Genomic DNA, 21,142 nt, shown 5'->3' on the forward strand with positions numbered 1-21,142 from the left:
TATACAAGAGGATGGACTTTATTTTCTCAGCAAAGAGAGTAATTGTTTTACTCTCTATTTTGAGATGATTGTAGATTTACATACAGTTGTAAGAAATAATAGAGAGAGATCCCATATACCCTTCACCCAGTTTCCCCCAAGGCTAACATCTTGCATTACTGTAGGACAACATTACAATCAGGAAACTGGCCTTGATGTGATCCTTCAACATAATTGTGATTTCTCCCGTTTTACATGTGTACTTTAACAAACCTAGATGGTAGCATCCGAAGATTCTGCTCTGAGCCTTGTGAAAGCATTTCGAAAGCTGCCATTTATTCCACACTGGCCATGTGCCAGGCATGTGCTGTATATGTAGTAAGTTAGTTATTGCATGTAGTAAATGTAGTAAATCACACATGTGTTTAATCTAATACATGTAGTAAATTATACCCGCAGTAAATCATTGAATCTTCACAAGTGGGTGAACCCAGGAAGTGGGTTCTATGTACCCCCATTTTATGGACCAGGAAACTGAAGCTTGGAGAGGTTAGGTTACCCTGTGACTGTGGTCACACTGTTCTTCCTGGTCTGCTCTGCGGCTTCCCCAGAAGGTGGTTATGTTTTCTGTCTGGAGGCTTCCCACACACAGATGGAGAGACACTTTTTCCTGCATCCTTGAGCCTGGCTATGCCCTCAGATGGACAGGAAAATCAATTCTAGACCTGGTCCCTCAGGCTTCTTAGAACCAACGTAGTGGGTCCTTGGCCACTTTCTTTTCCTGTCTCCAGCTCATTTTCCTTCCTCCTTTTCTTCTGCCTGACATTGTCTTCCCTTCTTCTTGACCCCTGGACCTCTGGAATTCAGGCTAGGGAAATTTTATATTCATTTATACCCCTCCTTGTTCCACAAGGGATTTAGGGTGGGTCAGGCTACAGAGATTTCTCTCTGTTCTCATATTCCAGCTCCCAGGAGAGCTGACTGCGATGTTGTGATGAATGATTTTTGATGGGATAAAAATGAATAAAGTGATGCAATGTTTCCCCTAATTTGTTAAAGTGAGCAGATGCCTGTGTTACCTGAGCAGGCAGCTGGGGCACAGCCATAAGCTGGAGCTCATCTGTTCCCAGCCCAGGAGGGTGGGACGGGGGGAGCTCTGCTAAGGACTTGGGGAGGGGGTTGGGGAAGGACAGCAGAGGCCTGGAGCCAAGGTCACCCAGGAGGCCCCCCCAGCCCCAGGACAGCAAAGAAGCTGAGTGGGACGTGGGCCTGGAGCCAGAGCTGGGAAGAGAAGTCTCTCGGCCTGCGGCGTCTCCTTCCGGCTCTGGATTCCTTCAACACGGGCCCCTCTTTCTCTTTCTGGCCCACTCCACAGCCTTTCCCTTCATTTCCCTCCTCAGCTGAGGTAGGCCAGAACTTTCTAAAGTCTTTATTCCTAAAAAGTTTAGGAACCGCAATAGGAATAGCCCAAAGAAGACAGAAGAACCAAAGCAAGAAAAGTGTTGGGGAAACCAAGACTTTACATGTGTTCAACATGAACAGAGCCTTTTAATGTGCATCACACCATTCCTCTGTCTCCACAGTCCTGTGAAATAAGAAACACAGCCATTCACTTCCCCACTGTACAGACAGGCACTGAGGCTCTCAGAAGGTGGCAGGTGGCTGGGCTGGAATTCTCCCTGTCTGTACATGGTGGCCTCCTGGCTCCAGCGTCCATGCAAAGAAATTGCAGCAGTGGCTGACACTTATGATACTCAAAAAGTGTCTGATATCATTATTCCTAGTAGTAGTATCCTCTTTATTACTGAAGGTGAAAATGGTTTGAGGTAGGTGAGCCTGGAAGCCCTGTGCAGGCTGGACTGTGGGGAGAAGGATGGTGAGGTGGTGGATGGGGTCTTTTGGGCTAGAGGAGAGAGGGCGGTCCAGAGAGGTGGCCACAGAAAGGTCAGACCCGGAGTCACCGACTGCTGGAGAGACTGCAGGAGATGAACAAACAAACCGGACTCAGGACCCCGGGACGTGGAACCAGGAGAGATGGCTGGCCTGTGTGAGGAGGGGTGGGTCAGGGTGGTGGGCCAGGATAGGAGGAAGCTGGCTGTCTGCATCCCTGTAAGAGTGCTGTGAGGCTTTACGTTTAACAGCCTCCATGTTTGGAAAAGGTGGGGTCAAGGGGTTCCTCTCTGGGCCAGCTGAGTTGGCTGGGAGCAGAGACAACATGGGACTTGGAGGAAAGTCTGGGTTTGAATCCTAACTCCTTCACTTACTATCTTGGTGACTTGGGCCATTTACCCACCTTGCTTCATCATCTGTAACATGGAGCTTCCTGGATTTCCTCCCAGGGTTGTGTGAAGATTAAGTGAGCAAATGGAGGTAAAGCTCTCCTTGGGGGTTGACCCTAGGCAATCAGCACCCAGTCCTGGCATCCCAGAAGGCCCGAGCCAGGAAGCTGCTCCCTGGGTCCTGCCTGCAGAACCAGCGTCACTTAGGATGTCTGTTTCCATTTTCACAGGAACTACCTCTTCAGACTCAGCCTTGCCAATGTCTCTCTTCTTCAGGTACGATTGCTTTCTTCCCTTCCCTTCCTGTAATTTCCCCTATTCCAGAGCCCAAGGCAGGGCAACGCAAGTGGCGCCATTCAGAATTCAGCCTCTAAAGTTGAAAACAAGAGCCACTTGTTCTTTTCACTGGCCATGGACTCAGACCCTAGCTATCAGGGTCACTGCAGGGAATGTATGTGGAGGGGTGTGGCTCACATCAACGCAGAGGCATACAGGGCTCTTGCATCATGCAGCAAGGCTGCTAATGAGGAAGGGAGGAAAACACCACCAGGCTGGGCTGACCAACTGTCCCTGACTGAGAATGCAGAACTCCCAGTGCAAAAACTGGGACAATACTGGGCAAACTGGGTTGGTTGTTATTGTAAGTCCCCAACCTGGATCCACAGGAGGGTCTCTGAGTTCAGGCCTCCACGGAAAGAGTATTCCTAGTTCCTTTCCTAGCCCAACCTGAATGATCCCATTCTAACTCAGCATTTTCTCTGAGCTGTGATTGATTTATTATCTGCTGCCAAGAAGGACTTCCCAAGCATAATTCCCTAAGTGCTCTGAGAGGCGTTTTAATGGGACTCCTTGATCCAGAACATTTATCCCAGATTGAGAAACAGATGCCAAACCATCTTTGCAGAGGCTGAATATTGTAGAGAAAGGATGGCCATCTCTTCTTCTTCAATGAGGAGAGAGCCTCAATTCTCATGTCTAGGAGACATGTTCTGGTCTCCCAGTGATTAAGCATTCATTGAGCACTTACTGTGTACCAGAACTCAGCTAGGGGCCACGGGACTATAAGAAATGAAGAGTCTCTGGTCTTCAGGAAAATATGAGAAGTGACTAACCTAATCGGAAGTTAGAACCTAATCATGTGCTGGGCTGTTTGTATAGAGTTTCACTGCCACAGGGGAGACTTTCTTGGGGAGCTGGTATGACATTCTGGTCACACCTGGGTCCACACACCCAGGGGCGTTGCAGCTCTTGGCTGGTTGCTAGAGGGGAGGTATAAGGAAGCAAATGTGTGCCCAATGGAAGGGAAGGGTTGGGAGGAACTAGGGCAAATTGAAAGAAAATGCCATTCATTTGTCCATCTGTCCTTCTATCTGTCCATCTGTCCTTCTATCCATACCTTTACTAGCCAGCCTGCCCATCCATCCATCCATCCATCAATTCACCCACCCAATAAACATTTGTCGAATAACTACTGAAGGCCAGTCTCATCCTAGGCATGGTACAAGGCATTTGAGTTCCAAAGTGAATCAGGCCCGGTACCTTGCCGCAAGGAATATGCACATAAGAGATCACATATGATTCCCTTGAGGGGCTGTGCAGTGTATTCCTGGGATCTGGGCTGGAGCGAGGCAGGGGAAGTTCCCCAGAAGCAGCATCTTGTGGCCTGTCAGCTCAGTCACAGGCAGCCAGTCCAGAGCCTAGTTTCCAATTGGCAGGAAAGTAAGCCAAGATGCCAAACCCAGCAGGTCGGGGCCTGGGGGAAGCCAGTGCAGAGGAGGTTCAAAGTGGGCGGGAGGAAGTGGACCCAGGGGTCCCACCCTGAGCTCCAGGCAGCTGGCTTTTTATTTGGTTCCTGTGGTGTGCAGATGAAGGCCTTCTGGGAGTGTAATGTGGCTGAAGGGAGGAAGAGAAATAGATACACAGAAATAAAAGCAAGGCTGTTAAGACTCTGCGCCTGATGACTGAATTCTGGGGTTTGGTTCATCCAGGTCAGTGTTGACCCTGGTGTCAGCCTGGGGCAGGTATCTTATGGCAGCCCATAGCTCAGGCTTGGAGCAGGGTCTCAGCTCCAAGGGCATTCCCTGAAGGGCCCTACAGACAAGCCCCCAAAGTGCCAGGAACTGGCTTGACCACCTTTCCCAGCGTGTCTCTGAGGGGCCTGACCTCAGTATTTCAGGCTGGATTCACTGTGACAGAACTAAGGAAATAAATACATTTTATGTCCACATTCCCACCCTGGTGTGTGCCATCTGTCCACAGAGGGGAGAGAACAAGCAAGAGGTTGGGGCGGGCCGTCCAGCGTCCCCTGGAGCAGACCTTGGCCTCTGGTCTTCAGTGCCCGGTCCTCCTGTCTGTTGTCTGGTGAGGAAGCCCCAACTTGTAACTCTCAAAGTCTGACTTCAGGGGTTGTCCTGCCAGTGCCTTCTCCGGGGGCTTTGGGTCCCTGGTTATAAGCTTTCAGTTCTCAGTGTCTGCTGTCACCAGCAACCAAGTGCTGAAAATGATCTGCACCACTTCGCTGACAGGGGCGGCTAGGCCAGGGTTCCCCAGCCCAGCTTCCTCTACTCTCCCTGTGGCCTGGGGCTACACTTGGGTTAAAACTCCCCATTAAAGAGCCAACTGATTCTCCCACTTGGCCCCAGGGCATGATTTAAGCAAACTTAAAACTCAGTGCTTTATTGATAGTTTAAATAATTAACATTCCGTAAAGAAAAATCTAAATGTAAACAGTTTTTGCAAACCAGTATCCATTAAGGGACTTCTAAGTACCTAACCCCTATTAAACAATTTATGTAAACCTCTCTTCCTTAAAGAAAATTGAATGCCCAGCTCCTTCCCAATCCTCCAAGCTCTGAAGTAGGGAAGAGGTGCAGCTAGGAGCAGATGGGGCAGTGTGTGTGTTGGGGATGGAGGAGTAGGGGGAAATCAAATCAGCTCACCTGTATGGTTATTTATCAGTCTAACTTAATGAACTGGTACCGGGAAAGAAAAGGAGGCCAGTGATCGACAGCGTCCCCGGGCTGCTGAGAGGACCAGCATGATGAGCTGTCTTGGAGTTGGCAATTAGGAGCTCGTGAGCGACCTTTGCCAGAACAGTTCCATGGGACGACCTGGCTGGAGGCCTAATTGCAACAGATTTATGATCTTGGTTTGCCAGATATCCTGCGAGGCAGAAACGAGGACTGTTCTGCACATATGCGTCAGGACGCACAACGGGGCTTTGTTCGGGCCTGGGCAGACATGGAGCGCAGTGCCTGAGCTCTCTTCCAGTTTATCTCCACGTCCTCCAAGCTCAAATCTGGCAGCCCTGGAGTGGTTTGAAGTTTAAACTCCACTGAGCAGTGGACTTAATGCTCCAAAAATGCATAGACACTCAGCCATTGTCCCTGGCCCCCAAGTGTCCGTGGGAGTTGCTGAGTTTACAGGGAGATGATCCACGTCTCTGAGTGTCGCCTGCTTCCTCTCACAGCATGAAAACCACAGAGCTACTGTTACTAGAGATCATTCTGGAATTTCTGGGACAGCCCTTGTTTAAAGCACTCTGTGTTCCAGATTGATCAGACACATCTCTCTCCACCCCTTCACAAAACTCCACTAAAAAGAGTGAGAAATTTTAAAGGGTGCACATTCACAACAACAGAGAGAATGAAAAAGATGTCAGTGAAGAGGAGATTATGCATTCTGGGGCAATGGAAAGTGGTCAGAGGCTGGGCACAGTGGCTCACGCCTGTAATCCCAGCACTCCGGGAGCCCGAGGCGGGCGGATCACCTGAGGTTAGTAGTTCAAGACCAGCCTGGCCAACATGGTGAAGCCCCATCTCTACAAAATTAGCTGGGCATGGTGGTGGGTACCTGTAATCCCAGCTACTTGGGAGGCTGAGGCTACTCAGGAATCACTTGAACCCGAGAGGTGGAGGTTGCAGTGAGCAGGGATGGCACCACTGCACCCCAGCCTGGGCAACAAAGTGAGACGCTGTCAAAAAGAAAGAAGGAAGGAAGGAAGGGAGGGAGGGAGGGAGGGGAAAGAAAGAAAGAAGAAAGAGAGAAAGAGAGAAAGAAAGAAAGAAGAAAGAAGGAAGGAAAGAAAGAAAGAAAGAAAGAGAAAGAGAGAGAGAAAAGGAAGAAAAGGAGGAAAGAAAAGTAGATAGAGCAGATTGGCTTGCAGAGGGGATGCAGTGGACAGGCAGCTGACTCCTCAGAAGGGCCCCAAAATTGGGTGTCCCATATTGTGTGATGTGAAGATGAGGTACAAGGATAAAAGGGATGATTGATTGAAATTCTCTAAATTAAAGGGTTGGGACCCAGGTCTCCTATCCCATCCCAAACAGCAATCCCTTCTTCCATCTTCTCCCTCCCTCCAAGAAAGGAAACCAAGACCCTTTCTCCAAACATTCAACTGGAAACGCCCTATATTTAGGGACTCCTAAAGGGCACTGATGGTGTGTGATCAAACGAAAGTCTACTTCCTCCTCCCACCCCCTGCTCCCCCAGCCCCACTTCCAGGCAGGAGACTGAGGGAGTCTTTGCTGGAAAAACTCAATGACTCCAGAGACCAGACTTTTAGAATATGACATAGAGGGTCTCCCAGTGAAAAAGGCTCCTCACCCAGCACCCTAGGAGAAGCCCACCAGTCTCTATGAGCCCTCCCATGGAGTTTCCAGTGAGCTGGTTAGTACTTTTACTCTTAAGGCAAACAAACAAAGATGCTTTTTTATCATGTAATTTCATACACACACAAAAGCAAAGAGAATTGTACATGAACCCTGTGTATTCAACAGCACTTAAAAGCTTTAACAATTATCAGCTCATGGTCAATCATCTTTCATCTACATATATCCCCCCACATCTCTGTCCTGAAGCAAATCTCAGACATATCATAACATCCATAAATATTTCAGTATACATTTCTAAAAAGTAGGGAATTTTTTTTTTTTTTTTGAGGTGGGTCTGACTCTGTCACTAAGGCTAGTGGCACAGTCATTACTCACTGCAACCTCCAGCTCCTGGCCTCAAGCTGTCCTGCCTCAGCCTCCCAAAGTGCTGGAATTACAGGTATAAGCCACCATACCAGGCTGGGATTCTTCTTATGTAAGTGGCCCAAAGTTAAAACTTCATATCACTAAATGTCCAGTTATTGTTTACATTTCCTTACTTATAAAAGTTTAAAATAATTTCAGTTATTTAAATCAGGATTCAAATATGCTGCAATTTGTTGATATGTCTCTTTAAAACAATATTTCTCTCTGTGCAATTTTTTATTGAAGAAGCCTGGTCACCTGTCCTATAGAGTTTCCCACAGCCTGGATTTTGCTGATTGTAATGCAAGTGGCATGACTGAACATGTTGCTTTCTTCCCTGTATCACCTGTACATTGATTGTTAGAGCTAAAAACTTCATTCAATTTAGATGCTGGCAAGATTTCTTCATAGGTGTTCTTGTGTTCTTTCTTTAGGAGGTACATAGTGTCCGATTTTCTCTTTTGATGTTAGTAACGAATGATGATCTGTTTCTAGATCCCTTAATTCTTTAGGTATTACAATCAATTACCTGGGCTACTTTTATAAAAACAAACTTTTTGGGCCGGGCGCAGTGACTCACGCCTGTAATCCTAGCACTTTGGGAGGCCAAAGCGGGTGGATCACCTGAGGCCAGGAGTTCAAGACCAGCCTGGCTAGCATGGTGAAACCCTGTCTCTACTAAAAATACAAAATTAGCTGGGTGTGGTGGCACACACCTGTAATCCCAGCTACTCAGGAGGCTGAGGCAGGAGAATCACTGGGAGGCAGAGGTTGCAGTGAGCTGAAATCATACCATTGCACTCCAGCCTGGGCAACAAGAGTGAAACTCTGTCTCAAAAAAAAAAAAAAAAAAAAAAAAAAGGAAAAACACCTTTTCTTCATCTACTACATGATGACCCAGTGATGTAGTCATATAGGAAAGGCAGGATAAATATTTGATATTCCATCTTTATTTACCAGTTTTCAAATAATGAGCTGGTTTGCTAGTATCTTTCAATGGTGATCAATTAATTTGTCTTTTATTATTATGTTCACCACAGACTGGTGGATATAAACATTGTTGATGTCTTTCAATCCATTGCAGTTATCTTTCACGATTACCCCATCTTTCACCAGCAGGGACCTCTTCATGTTGACTCCCGGGTCCTTTAGACCCACCCTAGTCATCTTTGATTACGTCCTTGGTATCTGATGTGACAGAAAGTTCCAGCCTTACCTTGTGCATTTGTTGCCCCAGATCTGGAATCAGCCATTTCTCCAAGAAGCCCTGGTTTCTTTCTGGGGGAAGTGGTTAGTAATTTATTTTTAGGTATGAACAAATAGCCAGAAATCACCAGACACTTGAGGAAAGCCTCTAAAGTGAAAGAGAAGGCCAAAACAAGCAAATGGAATGAGAAATACTGTTAGAAACAGAAACAATGAGAGAAATAATTTAAAAAAATTTTGGCTGGGCAGGGTGGCTCATGCCTGTAATCCCAGCACTTTGGGAGGCCAAGGTGAGTGGATCATCTGAGGTCAGCAGTTCAAGACCAGCCTGGCCAACATGGCGAAATCCTGTCTCTACTAAAAATACAAAAAATTAGCTGGGTGTGGTGGGGCATGCCTATAATCCCAGCTACTCAGGTGGCTGAGGCAGGAGAATCACTTGAACCTGGGAGGCAGAGGTTGCAGTGAGCAGAGATCGTGTCACTGCACTCCAGCCTGGGCAACAGAGCAAAAGTCTGTCTCAAAAAAAAAAAAAAAAAAAAAAAAAATTCGATTAATGATAAACAGCCAATTAGTATCTTCTGAGATATACAAAGTATTTTGTTTATAAAACAATAAACTTAAAATATGGAAATTTAAAATGTGATTGGGAAAATAAACATTGAATTGAAGGATTAGAAAATAGTGTTGAAGAAAAACCTACCAGAACAACAAAAAACAAGAAATGAAACGTAGGAGAGAAATATCAGAAAACTAGAGGATCAATGCACAAAGGCCAACAGTGGATTGGAATATTAAGAGTTCCAAAAAGAAAATAGAGGAAAAGGTGAGGAAGAAATTAAGGATGAACTAACATAAGAAAATTCGCCAAAACAGAGAATGAGTCTTCAATGCTAAAAGGTTGACTGAGTTCCCAAAAGAGACCCGTCCTAAGGCACATCTGTGTGAAATTCAGGACACTGTTATTAAGGAGAAGATCCTAAAAGTGTCCGGAGCCTAAAGAAAAAAAGAAAAAGAAAATGTCGTCAGACTCCTCAACAGCAATGCTGGAACTCAGAAGACAACGGAGGAATAAATGCCTTTAAAATTCCAAGTGAAAGTTATTTTCAATCTAGAATTCGGTATCAAAACTACCAATCAAGTATGAAGAAAGAATAAGTCAGACATGCAAGAATTTGAAAAATTGATCTACCATGTTCCTTTTCCTAGGAAGATACTGGAGATGTGTTCCACCAAAATAAGCAAATAAATCAAGAAAGAGGGAAACATGGGATTCAGAAAGCAGGAGAGGAAAGAAGGTAAGTCCCAGGCTAACAGTCAAGCAGGAGGCCTCAAGAGCAGCCAGAACACTGAGCAGGAGGATGGAGATTGGGGGATGAGGAAGAGGATGGGAACTCGCAGATTATCGGAATCATTTGTGCGTGCAGTAAGAAAATCATATTGAGGCCAGCATGGTGCCTTACCCTATAATCCCAGCACTTTGGGAGGCCGAGGGGAGCAGATGACTTGAGACCAAGAGTATGAGACAAGTCTGGGCAATATAGCAAGACCCTGTGTGTACAGATACTTTTAAAAACTAGCCGAGTGTGGTGGTGTGCACCTGTATTCCCAGCTACTTGGAAGGCTGAGGCAAGAGGATCATCTGAGCTCAGTGTTAGGTTTTGAAGGGAAGGTGAAGGTTAAAGAAAGACACACACATAGCAAGAGGGTGGCTCAACAGCAAATGCAGGCTTTATGTCCAGCATAAAACCTATAGAAGTGGGAAACTAGCCTAATGCCAGAGCGCACCGCTGCCTACAGGCTGGGGGTGCTTGTAGGTGTGGGCAGGAGGGGTCTGGGCAGTATGACTTGCTGCCCGGTGGGATATTGATAAGATGTTCCCATGATGAGGCGGTTCTGTCCCTTATTCCCATGGAATGTCATCATGGTGTTCCTTGGACCTTTGCCCAGTGAGCTATAACAGGGATGTTTCTTTAGTTGGGCCTTTGTTTACCTTGTGGTCAGGTGGTTAGGAAGGATGTTTCTCACAGCCCGAATGCCTGGGAAATGTTTCGCTTTGACCAAGGTTTGCAAAATAGTGGGGAAGCTTAAAATGGTGCAGTTTGGACTAACATCCGGGAGGTCGAGGCCACAGTGAGCCATGATTGTGTTACTATACTCCAGCCTGGGCGACAGAGCAACACCTTGTCTCCAAAAAAGCAAAAAAAAAAAAAAAAAAAAAAAAAAAATCATATTGAGAGGGATGTGTAAGACCTGTTGGACATTTGGGGAAAATCGGTGATAGGTCCACGCAAAACAAGCAAATGGAGACAATCAAGACAATTATTCAGTCCAGGAAAAACAAAACGTTGTTCAAATAATAAGAAAACCTTATCAGAATACGAATATTTCATTGATTCTCACTCACATGCACATGTTTTCACATTTCAATGAGTCTGAAGTCGGGACGTGTCTTTCAGTCAAAGACATCTGACAGTCACTATCAGCCAGGTGCAGTCTTGATGTTGTCATGCCCGTGCAGGTATGAACTTAGTCATTTTTTCTGGTGTTCTGACCAGACAACAGCAAACCCTCGACGTTTCAGTCCACAAACCACTTCAGGATTACACGAGGGAAGAATGTGAGTCCTGGTTTGTCAGAAACCTGTGGGCATCATTTGGTATGGCGCCCATTCTGTAAGCATCCAAACTTGCAGGATGAGGTCAATGGTATGGAAGAAAATTGTGGAGACCAGAGTGGAACGCTCTGTAAGAATTACTGCAACACTGACACCTAGGTAGTCCAAAGAATGGTTCTCCAAACAGACAAACAACAAAATGAGCACTGACAACTCTAAAAAGTGATTCAGAAGAGATAAATGCTCAATTCAAAGGTTTAAGGATACTCAATTTTGCATATATTTTTTGTGTGCACGAGATTGATATATGATAAAACATATGTCTAAATAAGAGCACTTTCAATATGTTTACGTTAAAATTTTAACTAATAAGAACATTTGATTGGCAGCAATTTTCTTTCTCAGTGGTTCATATTACAAATTGATGGTGCCATACATTCAGTGAAATCTGGGGTACTGGCTGTAAATACCAATGTTGATTTTAATTAAAACTGTCATTATAATGGGAGGATGGGGAGACGGGAAATGTTATGTGTGCTTTGGTGTTGGGAAGAATGGTGGTGGGTAAGTGGGAAAAATCTTCACCTCCATAACAGGAATTCAAAAGATGAAGCCTGAGACTGATACATCTTTTTTAGAAATCAATTTTTAAAAAACAGAGAAACAACTAAAAGAAGTGAAGGTGGTTGTCCTTGGGAAAAGGGGTGGGGTATAGGAGGAGTGGGTCGCCAGGATTTTAATTAATACATTTTAATACTATTTAACTTTTTAAACTCTGTGCATCATTAATTTGATAAAAATAATTTTTGAAATGAATTAAAAATAAATAAATGGTCTCAAAAAAGCCATTCTGTGCTGTTCTCTCTATAAACACATACCCTCTTTTGGGGGCATATGGTCTAACTTTTGGTTAGAGAAATCTATTCACCATGAGAGGCTGCAGGATATAGCAGAAAGAGCTTCGTTCTGGTGTCAGTTGTCTGGATTCGCATCTTGTTTCTTGTTTACTAGCTGTGTGACCTTGGGCAAATTGCTCCACCTCTCTGGACTTCAGTTTTCTTCCCTATAAAACAAGCAAAAGGCTACATGTTTCACTGTTATCTGTGAGGATCAAAGAGAAAAAGTATGTCAAGTCCCTGGCACAGTGCCCATCCCATTGTTGAGTCCAGCGTAACTTTAACTCCTTTTATGGTACAGCCCCCCTTCAATGGGATCAAGGCTGACCTCGGCCGGGCGCGGTGGCTCAAGCCTGTAATCCCAGCACTTTGGGAGGCCGAGGCGGGTGGATCACGAGGTCAGGAGATCGAGACCATCCTGGCTAACATGGTGAAACCCCGTCTCTACTAAAAATACAAAAAACTAGCCGGGCGTGGTGGCGGGCGCCTGTAGTCCCAGCTACTCGGAGGCTGAGGCAGGAGAATGGCGTGAACCTGGGAGGCGGAGCTTGCAGTGAGCCGAGATCGCGCCACTGCACTCCAGCCTGGGTGACACAGCGCGAGACTCCGTCTCAAAAAAAAAAAAAAAAAGGCTGACCTCTGCTCAGAGACTCGAGGACCCTTTGCTCATGCAGTCCTCCCAAAGCCACCCACCGTCCCGGGCTTTGGGCTTGCACAACTGCAATGTTTGTGGCTCATTGCTCTTTTCTAGCCCCAGAAGGCCCGAGATTTCTTATTTATGTCCCTCTCTTCTCTCATATCAGGCTCAGCCTGGGAGATGATGGGTCCTGAGTATGACAGTGCTCAGTTTCTGTCCAGATGAACACCGTGGCTCTGTGGCCAGACTCAGGGTCCTTTGCTCTTCTCCAAGGTCTGGGAGACACAGAAGCCTGGGCTCCAAACTCGTCACTCAGCTCCCGAATCCAGGGTGTGCAGGAGTCAGCCTCCCTCTGCCTTACAAAGCAGCCATCGCCGGTGCAGGTTGGCTGTGGGCTGGAAAGCATAGAGAGGCCTGCTACTCCCTCTCCCAGCCCCCTGCCTCCCCTCCCACACTGCGGCCTCTGGAGCTCTGCAGGCAGTGACTTCATGGCTGGAAACAGCTTTGTTAGAAGTTAAAAGTAGGTGGGGTCTTTTTTCCCTCCCCGTTTGGATGACAGAGCTGCTTGCTCAGGGTTCCCTCTCCCAGGACAGGTAGACAGTTCATGTTTATACATGTGACCCAGAAATATATAATGAACCACACCAGGGCTGTTGACATTGCCCGGACGTGGAGGGCATCACACCTCCCTCCAGCTGCTGTTCGGAGAGAGTAGAGGCAGAACAGATGAAGGGGAAGAAGGGATCCTGGGTTGGGGACAGCCCTCTCCTAATGCCATGGGCATGTGAGAACATGGCACTGTCCTGCAGGTCCCCACATGAAAGCTGTGTCCCCAAACACATTACCCCACGGCAGAGCATGAGTGATGCTACCAGGGAAGCTGGAAGGAAAGTGCAGACAGTGGGGGTGGGAGGAAGGGCAGCAATTAGGAAAGGGGAAGTCCTAGCCCTTAAGACTATGGGAACACACATAGCCTTTGGAATCAGAAATGTGGGTTCCAGTCCCTGCTCTACACGAGGTTCTGTGTGACTTGCTTAGGTCACACAGAACCTTGGTTTTCCCCATCTGCTAAGAAAAAAGCCCAGAGTTGTCATTAGAAAATTAAATCTCCTACATTCAGGGTTTGCCAAATCTTTTCTCCCTTCCTGCCTGCCGCTCAGTTGAGGGCCATCTGGCACAGAATAGGCGCATTTCCCACTCAGGGCCTGGGGTGGGATTGAAGGTCCTTCGGCCACTTCCAGCTCCCTGGCTGACTCCGAGGGCAGAGCTGCGTGGGGATGATGAAAGATTCAGAAGCTGTTCCTCCAGGCCGCCTCTGACCCAAGCAGGCAGTGTGGGTGTTGGACTGAGGGTGCCCACCCGTGAAAGGCCTCTGGGTAAGGAGACTGGGCAGCCCTCCCAGACCTATGTAGATGTAGTGAGAGGAGCCCTCACCCTGCAGACAATCCCTCCTTCACAGCTTCCTGTCAACTCCTGACACCGGCTGCTGCCTGCTCTGGTGGCGAGTGGCAGTGAATGACACAGCGATGTGATGTCTGTGTGTTCCTGTGTTCCTCCCCCAGGCCACAGAGTGGGCCTCCAGTGAGGACACGCGCCGCTCCTGCCAAAGCAAAGGGAAGACGGAGGTACGTGGTCTCAGCGGTCCGGGGGCCCCACCTGGAGCTGGAAGGAGGCCTGTGGTTGTGGGGATGGAGCGGCACTGTGTGGACATGAGGTCCCCTGCTGGAGAGGCTTGGCCAGGATGAGCTGGGGCTCCTTGGGCAGGTGGGGATATAGCTCTGTGGCCAGTTGGTCCTGAGCATCTGAGTGAGCAGTGAGGCGGAGAGATGACCTTGGTGGGAGGGGATGTCCACAGATGTGACCGGGACATCGGGACAGGTAGGTCTGGGGTCAAGGGAAGTGTTTTAGAAGACTTGTTGGCATTCATGACGCAGTGGTGTGAGGGTGAGATACCCAGCATCACACCTGGAGAGCTATGCTGTCTGCTCCTTTCCTTCCTGCCTCAGGAGGAGTGTCAGAACTACGTGCGAGTCCTGATCGTCACTGGCCGGAAGGTGTTCATGTGTGGGACCAATGCCTTTTCCCCCGTGTGCACCAGCAGACAGGTGGGCAGCTCAGGGTAGAGAAGACTGAAGGGGGCACCATGCCGGGGGCTCTCCTGCCCAGGCACACAGCCTTGAAGGCGGGTTGCCAAATTTTGCAAACAAACAGACACCCAAAACAGAAACATAAAAGGACACCCAGTTAGATTTGGAGTTCAGATAAACAATAAATGATATTTTAGCATAAATGTGCCCCCATGAAGTGTTTGGGATAGACTTATACTAAAAATGTATTCCCTGTTCATCTGAAATTCAAATTGAACTGGGCCTTCTGTATTTTACTGGTCAGCCTTACCTTGGAGGGTCCTGACTGGGGCTGGAGGCTGATGGAGCTACTGGGAGGACCTCTCCCTCCCTGAGGGCTGCTCCCTCAGAGGGACCGTGAGCTGGGCAGTGAGATGATGCTGGAGGAGGGGAGAGACCCAGAGAGACCCGGGCCCAGGAGGAAACAAAACTCAGATGGAAAGAACAGGCAGCCCCAGGGCCTCAGGGAAAAGTGTCCCCTTCTCCCCATTGTCCCCAGGTGGGGAACGTCAGCAGGACTATTGAGAAGATCAATGGTGTGGCCCGCTGCCCCTACGACCCACGCCACAACTCCACAGCTGTCATCTCCTCCCAGGGGGAGCTCTATGCGGCTACAGTCATCGACTTCTCAGGTCGGGACCCTGCCATCTACCGCAGCCTGGGCAGTGGGCCACCGCTTCGCACTGCCCAGTATAACTCCAAGTGGCTCAATGGTAAGGAGGCCCCAGTGCCAGGGGTGGGGACTCCCCTGGTTCTGATCCCACCAGCCCACCCTGAGCCCCCCATTCATCCTCCTTCCTGCCAACCTCTGCAAGCGCTCCCACTTGCCTTATCAAGGAAGAGGTCCAGAGTAGGGCATTGTAGACCAGAGCATGCTGGAGATGAGCCCCAGATGAAATCACAGATGATGTCCCGAGGCCCCAGAACAGATGAAGGGTGGGCTATTAGGAGAGAGGGAGATAATTAGGAATTGTTTAGGAAAACAAGTTATGGATAAGAAGAAATTATGGGGCCAGGTATAGTGGCTCATGCCTGTAATCCCAATACTTTGGGAGGCTGAGGCAGGAACATCTCTTGAGGCCAGGAGTTGGAGACCAGCCTGGGCAACATAGCAAGACCCTGTCTCTAAAAATAAAAATAAAAAATAAATCAGCCAGGCGTGGTGATGCATGCCTGTGTTCCTACCTACTCAAGAGACTGAGGTGATAGGATGCCCTGAGCCTAGGAGTTTGAGACTGCAATGAGCTATGATCACATCCCTGAACTCCAGCCTGGGCGAAAGAGTGACAGCCAGCCTCTTAAAAAAGAAAGAAAGAGAGAGAGGTTATGGAAAGGGCCATATGAGTTTCCTAACCCTTGGGGCTGAACCCCTGCTTCCTCACTAACTATTAGGTTGGCGCAAAAGTAATAGTGGTTTTTGCCATTAAAAGTAATGGCGAAAATTGCAATTACTTTTGAACCAACCTAAATACTGTGTGTCCTTGAGCAAGTACTTAAGCTCTCTGTGCCGCAATGTTGTATCTATAATATGGGGATAATCATAGGATTTACCTCATCTGTTGATGGACTGGATTAATCCGCATAAAGTACTTAGGATAGTGTCTGGCACCCAGTGAGAGGTGTGCGGTGACACATGTTTAATATTATAGCTGCACTTGGTATTGAAAGTGGGAAGAGAGTTAGTTAGGGTCCCCAGGCCACCAAGCTTGCAGGGAGAGGGGTGTCAGGTGCCCATCTGGGAAAACTGAAGTGGTTGAGTCCTCCTGACTCTGCCCTCTTCTTCCCCGCTGGCCTGCCTGCCCCTTGTTCCTCTTCTGCCCACCCAGAGCCAAACTTCGTGGCAGCCTATGATATTGGGCTGTTTGCATACTTCTTCCTGCGGGAGAACGCAGTGGAGCATGACTGTGGACGCACCGTGTACTCTCGCGTGGCCCGCGTGTGCAAGAATGACGTGGGGGGCCGATTCCTGCTGGAGGACACATGGACCACATTCATGAAGGCCCGGCTCAACTGCTCCCGCCCGGGCGAGGTCCCCTTCTACTATAACGAGCTGCAGAGTGCCTTCCACTTGCCGGAGCAGGACCTCATCTACGGAGTTTTCACAACCAATGTGTGAGTCCTGTCCTCTGCCAGCCCCTTTCCTGTGATGTCAGGAGCTGGCCTGGCCTCATGGCCTGGTGGGCTTCATCTATAAAATGGGGACTTCCATGACTCCTGCCGGGGGTCATCTGAGGATTTTGTGACTTACTGCTTCTGGAGCGGTAAGCACGTGTTCTGGGTTGCTGGGAAGGGCAAGCCTAGGCCAGAGATGAATAAAGCAAATGGATCTGGCTTAGGCTGCATGAAGGAGGAACATGCTGGTGATGAAAGTGGAAAAGCCTGCCTTGGATGAGGGGATGTAGCCATGTGGGGGAGGGGAGCAGGCAGCAATAGCCTCAGGGAGGCTCAACAGGGATTCCCTAAGGTCCCTTCCAACCTCAGGACTATGGGATTCTGTTCAATCTAACCAGCAGTCTTCTGGTAACCCTGCCATCACCACCCATCTAGACTGTGCTGGAAAACCAGGCTGGGAATGACAGCCCCTTTTGTTTTCTAGGTGTGAGGACGAGTAACCCTCACAGATCATGACACCTCCTTCTGTGTAAGAGGCTAACCCAATCAGGCGACTCTCCTATAGACCAAGCTTGTCCAGCCCACGGCCTTTGGGCTGCATGTGGCCCTGGACAGCTTTGAATGAGGCTCAACACAAATTTGTAAACTTTCTGAGAACATTACGAGACTTTTTTTTTTTTTTTGGCATTTTTTTTCTTTTCTTTTTCTTTTTTTTTTTTTTTTTTTCTGAGATGGAGTCTCACTCTGTCACCCAGGCTGGAGTGCAGTGGTTCGATCTCGGCTCACTGCAACCTCTGCCTCCTGGGTTCAAACAATTCTCCTGCCTCTCAGCCTCCCGAGTAGCCGGGACTACAGGTGTGTGGCACCACACCTGGCTAATTTTTTGCACTCTTAGTAGAGATGGGGTTTCACTGTGTTAGCCAGGATGGTCTCAATCTCCTGACCTTGTGATCCGCCCACTTTGGCCTCCCAGAGTGCTGGGATTACAGGCATGAGCCACCACGCCCAGCCGGCAATTCTTTTTTTTTTTTTGGCTCATCAGCTATGCTTAGTGTTTAGTGTATTTTATGTGTGGTCCAAGACTATTCTACCAGTGTGGTCCAGGAAAGCCAAAAGATTGGGCAGTCTGATATAGACAATGATGGATGGGCACCGAGACCAAGGAAGTCACTGGCTGCACAATGTTCTTTGTAGGAATACCAGAAACCTATGAGCGATGGAGTAGTGTTTGCTCACTTTGGGCCCCAGATAGCAGGCACTGGATGAGGGCCAGGCTAGCTATAGGAAGGACAGTGTGAGGGGGTGGACAGAGAGAAGAGTCAGGAGTAGGTGGCGAGGCATCGAAACTGACGCCATCAGTGTGAATTCTAAATAGTGTATTTATTGCATGCCTTCTCCATGCAGGTGCTTGTCCTGGTAGGGGTGGGGCGTCAGGGAGCAAAAGCAGACATGGTTCTGCCTTTAAAAGCTTAAACAGGGTGATGGATATTAACAACAAATTTTAATCGTGATAAATGCTACAAAGGGAAAGGGCAGTGTGTGGAAAAGCCTCTAACAGTATAGAGGAGTGATGATCAGGGAAGGTTTCCTGTAGGAAGTGACATCTATAAGATGAATAGGAATAAACTAAGGGAGAGGAGCATTCCAGCCTGAGGTAACATGTGCAGAGGTTTGAGGTGGGAAGAAATATTTCAGGAGCTGAGCAGTGATCAGTGTGGCAAGACATTTAAGGGTGAGGAGAAGAAAGACAGGAGAGGAGGGTGAAGGGGTAGGGCAGGGAGGGTATGTCCCAAAGGACACTGCAGACTGCTTTAATCTTTATTCTAAGAGCAAGGAGAAATTATTGACAGGTTTGAAGCAGGCCAGCAACCAGCTCGGAGGTGCGTTTTGAAACACTCACCACTCTGGCTGCCGTGTGGAGAATGGATTAGGAGACTAGACAGGCTGTGGGCAGACCACCAGGAAGACAGTGCAGCATTCAGGGGCCTAGAGGGGAAGCTGAAAGCAGGCAGAGGTGGAGAGAAATGGACACATTTGGGAGAAGAACTAAATGTGAAGAATAGAACTGGAGGCATTTGGTATGGTGGTTTCCTCTCTGTGAGCTGTTCACGTAAGATTCATGGAAACATGCTTCTGTGACTGAAAGGGTCTCCTGGGTCATCTGGACTCAGGGTGTGGCAGGCTATGGCATAAATCAGTGGTTTGGTAACCAGCTTTTGTAAATAACTAAATCAGAATAGAATGGAATAAAATATCAGAGTCTTAACATATTTAGTAAGGGTAAGTTCATACACTTCTTCATGGATGTGTGCATATTATACTGAGTTGTAGGGTAAGATATATCTCTTACCATGGGCCATGGACTACAATGTTTGAAAGTCACTGTATTTCAGCCTCCTGCTGGATAAGGGAGGGAGGGAGGGAGGCAGTAGCACAGAAGGATTCACCAGTGCTTCTTGTCAGTGGGTCGTTCCCAGGGGGTTTACAGAGTGTGAGGACCACATCACCTCCCTTTGAGATCCCCCGGTGGTACACCAGACTCATCATAGATGCTTACAGAGCATTGGGAATTGGACATGACAGCTGGCTGTGGGGTATATGAGGAGGGTGCCAGGTCTTACAGGGAGGGCCTTGTCCCACTACTTCTTGCCTTTCAGAAACAGCATTGCGGCTTCTGCTGTCTGCGCCTTCAACCTCAGTGCTATCTCCCAGGCTTTCAATGGCCCATTTCGCTACCAGGAGAACCCCAGGGCTGCCTGGCTCCCCATCGCCAACCCCATCCCCAATTTCCAGGTACAGAATCTCCTCCTGTTTCCCTGTCTTCACACACTGCCTTTCCCCCAGATTACCAGCCACAAGCTGATTCCCAGCTGCTTAGCAAAGACAGACATCAGCTCCGTTCCTGCCAGTCCATGCCCATCTCTGGGATCCACAATGGTTTCCTGATGGTATTAGCCTGTACCACTGTGAGGGAGAAAGGGAGGGTGGGTGAGGGGCAGTGCGAGGAAGCATGGTCGGAGCCATCTCTAAATGTGAGCCCATACCTCCAGGGAGGCAGGGAAGTGGGACCTCAGCTCTCCACAGTGTAGAGGACCAGGAAAGCACTACACAAGCTGTCTGGCTGGAATTTGGGGATGTTAGCCAGAGCTTTCTCGCAGTGTGTTCAACATGGCTACTAATTCCTGGAAGTGGTCAGTGCTAGAAGTGGTCAGGGAGTGGTTAGGGCCCAGCCGTGGGTAGTGTTAGCATGCCCCATCCTGTAATGGAGAAGGGGAAAGAACGAGGGGGCAGAGGAGGCTGCTGATGGTTGACTTTCATGTTCGCCCAGCTTCCCACCCAGGGCGTGGGATGGAGCAGGGAAAGACCTCAAGCTTTGCAGTCCTACCATCCTGACCCCGATCTAGCCTATCTCTTTGTGACCTTGGACAAAAAAAGTCATCCAACCTCCTTCAGTCTCTTTTTCCTTATCTGGAACTAAGGATAATACCGTAAGAGAGAACACCTCACAGATAATGTCCGAAGGTTCATATGCCTGGAATGTAGGAGATGCTCGGTAAAAAGTGGTTGGCTTCCAGCTTTGGTTTAGAAATCATAAGGACTTTGAGCTGGCAAGGACACAGCAGAGGGACAGCAGGGCTTGGCCCAAGGTAGGAGGGGGCACCTGCAGCAACAGCATAAAAATCACCAGACACTCGTCCACACTCAAATTATCCGTTTTTAGATAGTCCAGTCCTCTTTGCTCTTCTCCTTCCTCTTCCCCAAACCTGGCAGGATCCTCCTTCCCCTTCTCCCCAGCCTCCTGTTCTTAATTCCCAAAGAAGAGGCATCCCACCCTGGAAAGGGTGCAGGACGCCCAGCAGGGATGCTGGGGGTGGGGGATGCTGGAGAATCAGCGTCCGCTGCTGCGGCCACCTGGGTTGCCAGGAGGAGGGAGCCGGCGGGGGATGGCGGCAGCCCCGGTGGCCGGGCGCGTGTGACCTGGCTCCCCGCGGCAGTGTGGCACCCTGCCTGAGACCGGTCCCAACGAGAACCTGACGGAGCGCAGCCTGCAGGACGCGCAACGCCTCTTCCTGATGAGCGAGGCCGTGCAGCCGGTGACACCCGAGCCCTGTGTCACCCAGGACAGCGTGCGCTTCTCACACCTCGTGGTGGACCTGGTGCAGGCTAAAGACACGCTTTACCATGTACTCTACATTGGCACCGGTGAGCCGGCCCGGCCCAACCTGGACTGCAGGTCGGGGGTGGGTTGAGGGTTGGGGCAGGGCTGCAAGT

The 21,142-nt window shown here is 48.7% G+C and overlaps 1 protein-coding gene across 9 annotated transcripts in view; it reads left to right on the plus strand.

The window, feature by feature from the left end:
- The window catches only part of SEMA5B (semaphorin 5B), a 121,214-nt gene that overhangs the window by 87,399 nt on the left and 12,673 nt on the right, over window positions 1–21,142 (plus strand). For all 9 annotated transcript variants that reach the window (XM_015130007.3, XM_077993800.1, XM_077993801.1 and 6 more), the window contains 7 exons: window positions 2,489–2,534; window positions 14,195–14,257; window positions 14,639–14,737; window positions 15,258–15,471; window positions 16,585–16,870; window positions 19,528–19,663; window positions 20,866–21,073. In XM_015130007.3, coding sequence (XP_014985493.3) covers window positions 2,489–2,534; window positions 14,195–14,257; window positions 14,639–14,737; window positions 15,258–15,471; window positions 16,585–16,870; window positions 19,528–19,663; window positions 20,866–21,073 — 1,052 coding nt within the window. The remainder of the gene's footprint in view (window positions 1–2,488; window positions 2,535–14,194; window positions 14,258–14,638; window positions 14,738–15,257; window positions 15,472–16,584; window positions 16,871–19,527; window positions 19,664–20,865; window positions 21,074–21,142) is intronic.

The sequence above is a fragment of the Macaca mulatta genome, chromosome 2, assembly GCF_049350105.2.
Source record: "Macaca mulatta isolate MMU2019108-1 chromosome 2, T2T-MMU8v2.0, whole genome shotgun sequence".
NCBI lineage: Eukaryota > Metazoa > Chordata > Mammalia > Primates > Cercopithecidae > Macaca > Macaca mulatta.